The sequence below is a fragment of the Vipera berus genome (genome assembly GCF_964194415.1).
Source record: "Vipera berus genome assembly, chromosome: 2".
Taxonomy (NCBI): Eukaryota; Metazoa; Chordata; class Lepidosauria; order Squamata; family Viperidae; genus Vipera; species Vipera berus.
Window position 1 is genome coordinate 285,681,969 of NC_138203.1, and position 10,435 is coordinate 285,692,403.

Below are 10,435 nucleotides of genomic sequence, written 5' to 3' on the forward strand. Positions count from 1 at the left end.
TTTAAAGATGTTCCGCTTCTCATCCAAGAAGCTTCTTCAGCTCCGACTGGATGGTAGGGAATGAAAGGATTTATACTCCTTGCAGACAGTTGGTCATTTGCATCATTTTAGAGAGTCGTTAAGGCCACTTGGGTTGACCCTGAGGACAGAGATAAACCTCCAAGTGGCCTCAACCACTCTCCGAAAGAATGCAAACGACCAGCTGACTGCAAGGAGTATAAATCCTTCCATTCCCCACCATCCCGTCAGAGCTGAAGAAGCTTCTTGGATGAGAAGCGAAACGTCTTCAAAGAAAAAACAAGAAAACCCAGTTGCCACCTGAAAAAGCACCTTTGGGGCAACCAGGACCTGGATGACTGAGAATCTCCATAGATATTTTAGGCTGGTTGATTGTCTCTTTTGCATAGTCTATGTCTGTGTGTCTATTGATGGCTGATTTGTCAGAGTGCCAGGCTTCTAGAAATTCCCTGGCGTTTTTTGACTTGGCCTGGTCTAGGACTGTCACATTTTCTAAATTGAAACTGTGGTTAAAATCTGTCTATATGTTGTGAAATTAAAGAATTTTCGTCATGCCTTTTGACTGCCCGTTGCTGTTCGTGGATGCGTTCTGCCAGTCTCTTCTGCTCGTTTGTCCTACATGGTGGCTGTTGCAGTTCTTGCATTGTATGTTGTAGATGGCTCCTGTTTTTTCTTCTGGGGTTGCTGGGTCTTTGGGTTTGCTTAGAATGTTTTGTAGGGCTTTAGTTGGCTTGTGTGCTATGCCGATTCCATGTGGTTGTAGCAGTCTGCTTGCGGCTTCTGAGATATTCTTGATGTATGGCAGTGTAATTCTTTTTAAGGTGTGCGTTGCATGTGCTGTATTGGGTTGACTGGTCAAGGGCTTTTTGCTTTAAGATGGTTTACAAAATAAATTGCAGCTGGCTAGGTTCACACAACACACACTGTTTATAACATTTACAGTCTTCAAATCCCGGGGGGAGAAACTAATCTGGCTGTCTGATATGCAAAATACCACTTTAATCTCAGCAGTGCAATTTGTCTTGCAAATCCCAGGGCTGAAGAGTTTCAACCATCTGAGCCTCTGGAAGAAACTTGGCCATCCAGCAGCGTGGATCTTCTGACCTATTTGGGGTAGACAGACTTCAGCGATGGAAGAGCAAGATTTGGCGAGCCTTGAAGCTGGAAGAAGCCTCAACGTCCTGGAGGTTGGAAACGGGGCCGAATTCTGGGGGAAGAAGGTGCAGAAGATCCTGCGTGGGGTGCATGGTTGCTGGGCCGAGCAGCACAAACGGTTCAGGGAGTTTTGCTACCAAGAAGCAGAAGGTCCTCGGGAGGTCTGGAGCCGAATTCATGACCTTTGCCACAAATGGCTGAAACCCAAAAGGCATACGAAAGCTCAGATCTTGGACTTGGTGATTTTGGAGCAGTTCCTGAAAATCCTGCCCCCAGAGATGGGGAACTGGGTTCGAGAGTGTGGCCCAGAGACCAGCTCCGAGGCTGTGGCCTTGGCGGAAGGGTTCCTTCTGAGCGAGATCGAGGGAGCACAAGTAAGTGCATTTTCATTGGCTCTATTGTGGAGGGGAGTGTATGGGATGGGATGGGATGGGATGGGATGGGATGGGATAGGATAGGATAGAATAGAATAGAATAGAATAGAATAGAATAGAATAGAATAGAATAGAATAGAATAGAATAGAATAGAATAGAATAGAATAGAATAGAATAGAAGGATAAGAATTGTGGATTTAGCTCCCAGAATTCCTCAGCCTGCCACAAGTCTTAAAAGATGCCCAGTTTGGAGACTCTTGAACTAGAGCAGAGTTCCCTCAACTTTTCGGGGATGGCGGGCCAGAACGGGACGGAGGGGGAAATAAGGGATGGTTTTGTGGGAGGGGTAAATGTGTGCACATGCACAAACACCCGTTGCTCGCACAAGTGGAGCCACGAATGCCCGCAAAACTCACGGTGACACGAGTGGGGCCGCGAGCACCCACAACATTCGTGGTGATGCAGGCGCTTGCACGCCAGGCCACGAGCACTCGCATGAGTAGGGTTGCACAAACACCTGCGACAACACTTGCGCTATTGAGGCCATGAATGCCTGCAATGCTCGCAGCGATGCCTTCAGAGGTGGTGAATGCTCGAACACTTGAAGTTTTTAAGAAGAGACTGGACAACCATTTGTCTGAAATGGTATAGGGTTTCCTGCCTGAGCAGGGGTTTGGACTAGATGACCTCCAAGATCCCTTCCAATTATTCTATTCTACTCACAACAGGGGAGCTGTGCACGCATATGCAGACGCACATACCTGCCAGCCACTCACATGGCCACAGAGAGCACTACTTTATCAGCAGGACTCAAGAGCTTGTCCACTCTGCCTGATCACCCTGGACCCTAGATATAACCATGCATGGACCATCCCTCAAACAACCAGCCCCTATGTCACAAAGGGCTTCATAATGATAAGCATCTTGAAGTGCCAACTGGTAACCAGTGAAGTTCACATGAACTTATCAAGTCAGGCCCAACGTATTTTGCTTACCTGTCAGGACCCACCCCAAACCACGTCTTAGGAAGACAAAATTCTTGGAGTCAAATCTATTCCAAAAAGAATCTTTACTATGACATGCTTGGTTGTAGGAAACGAGACAGGACTTAATATTATTCCACGAAGTAAACCCTTATAAAGAGTTCCCGGTTTAACCCCCCTTAACCCCATTTGGTCAGTCCCCCATCCTTTCTCTCGTATCATCCCTCTCGTGGGAAAAAGGAACTTAGGACCCTTCATGTTTATTGCTCTCTTCCGTGACACAAGCCAGATGCTAGCCCCCCCCCCTTTTGTTTCCCCAGTTCAAAAGGCTTCTCCTTTCCTTTGAAATGCCTAATACCAGTTCAATACACCTCTATTCTCTTCGGCAGATGGCAGAATCCATGGAATAATGTTTGAAACATTCCATTTATGAATATGGTATCAATGGATTCTGACATTACCTTTCATTTTAATGGAAACAAGTGAATCCCAAGAGATTTGTAGGCAGGTAATAGAAAAGCTAAAATTCTCCCGCAAAGAACATGCTTTTCCTTTTTTTTTGCGGGATATAACCAAATTGGAATGTGAACCTTAAGTACATGGTTAAATAGGTTTGAAAGGGGAACAAGTCATAATCATAGCGATTTTGAAATCAAGACTCCCCATTGGTTCTTCGAGCAGACTTCCATAAAGCCGACAATTTCCTGGCAACGTGAAGGATTGAACCCAAATTTTCAAAAATGGTGACTAATTTTCTTGGTGTGGATTCTGTCCTCCCGGTTCCAGGCACAAGGGATGCTGGCCAGACCTGCCTCTGAGTTTCCCGACACGGACAATTTATCAGCCGACATAAATCCGAGGCCACGGTTTGAGAAAATTGTGGATGATAAGGCCGCCTCTCTAGGTAAAGTTTAGTGGATGGTAATTTCATTACTGAGTCACCTTCTCTGATGGTCCTGTGTGAAAGATACAAAATGTGAAATGTGCCTTTGCTTTACCTGCAGAAAATGAAATGGCCGTTGATGGTGGGATGGGAACCGCTTCTCTGCAGTCAGATCAGGTAAGGATAATGTAGGGAAGCTCAGGAGTAAAAGTGTCTGCAGAATAGGTGGCTTTCATCCGAATAACAGAAACAAGGCTGTCCCTTTCCAGCACAAGTGTATGGAGATTCTGAGTTATCCAGGTCATGGTTGTCGCAAAGATTCTTTTTTCAGGAGGCAACTGGACTTTCTTGTTCTTTGAAGACGTTTTGCTTCTCATCCAAGAAGCTTCTTCAGCTCTGACTGGATGTGGGGAATGGAAGGATTTATGTTCCTTGCAGACAGCTGGTCATTTGCATTCTTTTAGAGAGTCGTTGAGGCCACCTGGAGGTTTATCTGTGTGGTCAGGGTCACCTGAGTGGTGCAAATGGGTGTGGAGCCTTCTTGGAACTGCTGAAAGGGCTGTGTTGTAGACTGGAGACAGATGATGCCATGTCCCTCCCCCTGTGTTGAGAGAGGTTTGTTCAAAATAGAGGGGTAAGGATACAACGTCATCTATCTCCAGTCTACAACACAGCCCTTTCAGCAGTCCCAAGAAGGCTTCACACCCTTTTGCACTACTCAGGTGACCCTGACACATATTAACCTCCAGGTGGCTTTGCGATACATTAAAGAAAAAAATCATGTTTTGGCTTTGCATGATGTATGTTGGTCTTGTCACTTTCTCTCTGTTAAGAAGTTTGAAGACAGCTGAAAAAATGTTGGGTGGTTGAATGACATGTTTTCATCTTTTTTCCAGGGCTCAGGGCCCGTTAACAAAGTGGCTACAGAGAAAAGGAATCCATTAGATCCAAACCAGATGGACACAATAGAAGAGAATTATGGGACCTTGCCGTCTCTGGGTAAGTTTTCTTCTTGGCTACAAGAACCAGAAATCAGAAATGACTGCCATCAACTGTGCTAAACTGTGCTCTGTGGGTGAGTTCTAGAGCAGGGGTCCCCAACCTGTGGGTTGTGGCCTACTACCGGGCTGTGGCCTGCTGGCCACAGGGCCACAGGACAGGCTGGCCAGTGCGCGCACATGTGCACGCCCAAACCGCCACTGATGGTAGCGCCGCTGCCGCAAGGCACAAACACAAGGCACTACACCGCGCAAGAACGGGGCAGTGCTAGAGAGTATCAGGTGGGCGCTAGTGCCACCCCGTTTGCGTCACACACTTGCTTTCAGCCCCGTTTTGTACGCGGTGCCCATGCCCACGCGTAAAATGCTGCCCCCTCCCTTTCCCTCCGGTCCGCCAACTGAGAAAGGTTGGTGACCTCTGTCCTAGAGCAGGGCTTTTCAACCTTTTCACCCGTTGTACCACTTTTAGGATATGGCAACATTCGAGTACCACCAGTCACCTAGCAAGGTGTCAAAAACTTGATGACCAAGAAAAAAGTGATGAAGTACAGGTAGTCCTCGACTTACAACAGTTCGCTTAGTGACTGTTCAAAGTTCCAATGGCACTGAAAAAATGAATCAGTTGCCAAACATCTGAATGTAAATCACAAGACCCTGGAGATGCTGCAATATTCCAGCTGATCGGCGCTTCTTCTGGGCTCAGAAGCGCCAGGATCAGCGCCGAGCTCCAGCTGGAGCCTGGCGCTAATCCTGGCCTCCATCCATCTCTCGCTCAGGCTTGTGCGGTGCTGCCACCAGTTCAGCTCATTCCCCTCCCACACTACCACTTTTCTAGGATGGTCGTGTACCACCTGCCAGGTGCCAGTGTACCACAGGTGGTACCCGTACCACTGGTTGAAAAGCCCTGTCCTAGAGAACAGCAGTAAGCTGATCCATGTGGATTGTAGAATGCAGTGAGAATAGAGAGCCAGTTGTCTAGTGCAGGGGTCCCCAAACTGTAGGCTGCAGTCCACTACCGGGCCACGGCTTATTGGCCACTGGGCTGCATGAGTGGCTGGCTGTTGCACTGGTGTGCATGCATGCACTTACAGCCCCACTCACACAAGTGCTGCTGCATGCGTCATGACGTTCGCATCCCCGCTCGCATGGGTATTTACAGCCCCACTCGCGTGAGCGTCACCAGCATTCACAGCATCACTTGCGGCCTCATTCGCACGAGCATCACAGGCATTCACAGCCCCACTCGCACGAGCAAAGGGTGTTCATGCACATGCCCATGTTCACACACACACACCCCACACAAACTATCTCTTCTTTTTCCCCTCCCACCACTCTGGGCCACCAACCCCAAAAGGTTGGGGAATTCTGGTCTAGTGGGTAAGGCTAGAAACCGGGAAACCGTGACTTCTAATCCTGCCATAGGCCTGAAAACCAGCTGGGTGACCTTGGGCCAGTAATTCTCTCTCAGCCCAAATGACCTCACATGATTGTTGTTATGGGAAAAATAGGAGGAGGAAAGAGCATTATATACGTTTTATTATTTATAAAAATAATAAAGGCAGCAAATAAATCATTTTTTAAAAAAAATAAAATTGGCCTGAGCTACGGTAACATCATTAGAGCTAGTGAGTGTGAAGCTTGTTCCCTGTTTGTTTACAGTAGCACCCCCATCAATGCTAGCAAGATAAGCTACCGGTTTGTCACACTTGAGTTATTTGCAAAAATATGAATAAATAAACACCAATACTGGCTTAATTCATGCTAACTGCCAGGCTCCTTGTCCACGATTGTTTCTGTGTTTTCTATAGGAACCTTGTTGCTCTTCTGTGTGTAAGAACTACAAATACTTGCCATTAGTGTCTTAACTTTAATTAAGCAATGGGCCAAATTTAAATCAATAATGGTTTGATATCATAAAATGCACCAGAAGTAAGTTTTCATTTTTTTCCCTTGCTACTCTTTGTTAAGAAATTTGTTGTGCAGAGGTCTCCTTGTGCTACCAAAGAGTTGCACAGACAAGGAAGGGTACTGAGAGCAGCAAGAGTCACACAGTAAACACAAGAGTATACTGAGTTGTAAAAGCAAAAAGTAGTTTACTTTTGAGGTGGTGTAAGAATAAAAATGCACAATCAAAAATAATCAGTCCAAGGAGTAATCTAAAATACAAAGTCTTCTTACCGGTCCAGAGGTCAATACACAGTTCAGGTTTACAACAGTAGTAAACCAACAGCAGAGCAAAAACAGTAATAGTAGAAATCAGTGAATTCAGAGAGAGAGAGAAGCTACGTTCCTAGCTTCCTCTTATGGCCATGAGAACACTTACACACCCATTGGCCAATTAACATCTTAAAGACATAACATCATGGTTAATATATTTTCAACCCAACATTGTAGGCTAACACCATATGCCTAACACTCTTGTTTCAGTTCCCGAAACGAAATTCACCTCATGGCAGGAAGTAACTGAGGACCCATCTGTCAAGGATTCTCAAGGAGAAGAAAGACCAGCAGGTAAGCATTCAGTTCACACATTGCATTAAGCCATGGCTTGCTTAGCGATATTTACTGAATAAATTATAATCACCAAATTCACTAAGCAGAATGGAATAGGGTAGGATGGGGATGGGATGGGATGGGATGGAATCGAATCGAATATTTATTGGCCAATTGTGATTGGACTCACAAGGAATTTGTCTCTAGTGCAGGGGTGTCAAACTCAATTTCATTGAGGGCCGCATCAGCATTGCGGTTGCCCTCAGGGGGCCGGGTGGGCATGGCCTACTGGGTGGGCGTGGCTAGAGTGCGTATGGCCTACTGGGTGGGTGTGGCCAGCTCTACATCGTTCACATCAAGGGTGCCTATGGGGGCCTGGGCAGGAGTGGGACAGATCTGAGGGTCTCTGGCAGAAGGAGGGTCTCTGGGCCAGGGCCAAGGCAGTGGGGGCCGTTCCCTCACTGTTTCCAGGATGGCTTCGCGGGCCACATGAAACCACTTCGCGGGCCGGATCCGGCCCCCGGGCCTTGTGTTTGACATGTCTGCTCTAGTGTATAGGTTCTCTGTCTACATAGAAACAACAAAGTGATATGTCATAGTGCCTAAGTGATGTCATTATGTCCAAACTAAACAAATAGCTTTTCGTTTTGCATATATAGCATCATCTTGGTGATTGTGCTGTGTCATGCTTTGCATTTATTTAATAATGGTTTAAGGAATAAGCCTCAGCTGGCCTGGATCTTGTAAAGTGCGAAGGCATAAATAATGATTTATAAACCACACTTTACAAGCAAATATAAAATACAGTCAAAATGTGATTAGTATCATTTTGGTTGAAGGTATTGTCCAGACACCACCTCTTCTTTGAGTCTAGGGGCTCTTCCAGAATTGGAGATAAAGTTTTGTCTGATTAGGTTCCTCTTATTGATTCCCTCAGATGATGGAAAAAGCGGTAAACAGGATAAACAGAAATTGGAAGAAAAACAGAAATGGGGAGAGAAACCTGCCTCTTTTGAAGAAGCCGACTTCTCTCAAATTCCAAAATTAGAAGAATATAATGAAGAAATGAAAAATACGAGTAATAGTAGAGAAAAGCTCCTGAAATCCCTTGAGTTTGGAGGTGGCTTAAGTGAGCAGGTAAGACTGACTAAACCGCAGAGAACAGGAGATAAAACCTACAAATGCTTAGAGTGCGGAAAGAACTTCACAAACCTTAAGTCACATCAAAAGATGCACACGGGTGAGAAGCCATACAAATGTTCAGAGTGTGGGAAGAATTTCCGGTACAACATGAATCTGAAATCACATCAGCGAATTCACACGGGGGAGAAGCCATATAAATGTTCCGAATGTGGAATGACTTTCAGCTACAGCATGAATCTCAAAATGCATCAAAAAAGCCACACTGGGGAGGGACCGTACAAATGTTTGGAATGCGGGAAGAGTTTCACTCACAGCATGAACCTGAAGACGCACCAAAAAATCCACACGGGAGAGAAACCCTATAAGTGTTTGGAGTGTGGGAAGAATTTTAGTCACAGCATGAATCTGAAGACCCACCAAAGAATTCATACCGGGGAGAAACCCTATAAATGTTCTATCTGTGGAAGGACGTTCAGGTATAGCATGAATCTGAAAACACATCAAAAAAGTCACGCTGAGGGGAAGTCACACCAACGTTCAGACTGCGGCAAGAATTTCAGCGACAGTGCAAACCTGAAGTCGCATCAAAAAATCCACACGGGAGAGAAACTGCATAAATGTTCCGAGTGTGCAAAGCAATTCGGTAGCAGTTCAGACCTTAAACTGCATCAGAGAGTTCATGCTGGGGAAGAACTCTCTAATGCACCCAAGGAACGAGTTTAAAGTCACTGTGCAACCTGTAAGAAGATTGCACTGAAAGGATATTGTTGGATGTGGGATCCTACTTTTCACCTCTTCTATCCAGGGATGTCTACAAGGTGGGGTTAAAAATAAGTCACGTTGAGGGCCCTGTGATTGAATCCTTGTCCCTTTTAATCTGTCTTGAACAGGAATCGCAGAAAGAAAAGCAGGGCTTAGATGATGTGGCCATGATTACCATCTAGATATTTTCAATACTTCCTAGAGTTATTCCTGCTTGCCTCAAAATATGGAATGGATTGAGTGTTCTAAAATGCTTAGTGTTTGAGGTTAATTTCATTGATAGTCTTAAAAATGTTGAATTCCAGCCGAGGACCAACTGCATGTTTTATGTGCAGTATTATGCCTGCTTAAAATTGCATCAAGCAATTTCTCATGGAAGTGAGAAGTAATAGTCCCATGTATCAAACAATTTTCAAAAGTCTTGCATCAGGTCAGGGAATGTAGAGAGGGGAAAATCATATTAAATTGTAGAACATAGAAAGGGAAGAATCATATTAAGTTGTAATATGGACTGAAGGGGGGGGATTTCCCATGATCGCATAATGCTTCATTTTAAAGAGATTCCATGAAGTCAATGGAAAGATATGTAAATAGTCAAGGATCAGTTTTTATCTGGCCGATCTGTAGCCAAGGAGATTCAGCATGGTAGACCAAGATTGCTTTGCTCAAAATGTGGCAGAAAAATCCTTCTAGTACATATATGTGTATTTTTAATTGGGCACCTAACTAGTGACCTCAAATTAACTTTGGCAAAAAAACACCCTATCATTATACTTAATACTATAGTTGATTTGTTGGGAAGTGGTGGTGTTTTTTTTAATATCTCCATACTGTCACTTTACACCAACGGTCCCCAACCTTTCTGGCTTGGCGGCCCAGCACTGGGAAGAGCGGATGGTTCCATGCAAGAGGCAGGCAACTATGCACAGCTCCATTATGCGAGTGGAGCTTCACGCAGAAGCACAGGGGCCTGCCCCTTGCGCAAGTGAAGCTTTGCATGTGAGTGCAAGCGCCCGCAACTCACATAAGCGGAGCTCCACACGCATGCTCACCTGCCGCTTGTGCAGCTCAGCTCCAAATGGGTTACAGCCTAGGAGTTCGGGGCCTCTTGCTTTACACAGTCATTTTTAATAAATGAAGTGTTGTACTGCCTGCTTATCTTTGACCAGGACTTGCCTTTAATTCAAGGTTCCCAAAACTCTGGAAGAGAAATACGGAAGTTTTTTTTTCTTTTTTTTTTTTAAAGAAAACCTGAATTTTCCTTGTGGGGCAAGTTTTTCAAAAGCAGCTTTCCCCATATAAGCCTTTGTAAATTTTACTACTATTGATAAGGAACTCTGGGTAGTGTACATAATTTAAATGCTGTGGAAGATGGGAGAGTTGATGAAGGAAAAATTAAAATTGTCGAACTGCGATGGTCTTATTCTTTCTGTTGCAATGACTGTGGCAAATGGAACGTTATAGGTGCTTTCGAGTGAAATTTGAAGGAGGAATTCCTTTGCATCTCAACATTTGGCTTATAGGCTTTAAAAAGTCAGTGAATCAAGGAAAACCTTTCGGACAAACTGATCCCATACTCCAGCTTAAAATTTAATCTGCGTTCCTCTTTCTCTGTTTCTTTTTCT

The 10,435-nt window shown here is 45.0% G+C and overlaps 1 protein-coding gene across 1 annotated transcript; it reads left to right on the forward strand.

Moving 5' to 3' along the window:
• The first annotated feature begins 941 nt into the window (after nt 1-941).
• On the forward strand, nt 942-10,046 carry LOC308661738 (uncharacterized protein). Its single transcript, XM_081316909.1, has 6 exons — nt 942-1,547; nt 3,318-3,435; nt 3,536-3,591; nt 4,311-4,413; nt 6,840-6,923; nt 7,843-10,046. The coding sequence occupies exons 1-6, from the start codon at nt 1,149-1,151 to the stop codon at nt 8,769-8,771; spliced, it is 1,689 nt and encodes a 562-aa protein (XP_081173035.1). The 5' UTR covers nt 942-1,148; the 3' UTR covers nt 8,772-10,046.
• The last annotated feature ends 389 nt before the right edge of the window (nt 10,047-10,435 follow it).

What these genes read in the sequence shown, in the direction of transcription:
- LOC308661738 (XM_081316909.1), top strand. Translation starts at nt 1,149, where the DNA reads ATGGAAGAGCAAGATTTGGCGAGCCTTGAAGCTGGAAGAAGCCTCAAC. An exon ending in TGATAAGGCCGCCTCTCTAG is followed by an intron (nt 3,436 to 3,535) that starts GTAAAGTTTAGT and finishes CTTTACCTGCAG; the next exon opens with AAAATGAAATGGCCGTTGAT. An exon ending in TGGGACCTTGCCGTCTCTGG is followed by an intron (nt 4,414 to 6,839) that starts GTAAGTTTTCTT and finishes CTCTTGTTTCAG; the next exon opens with TTCCCGAAACGAAATTCACC.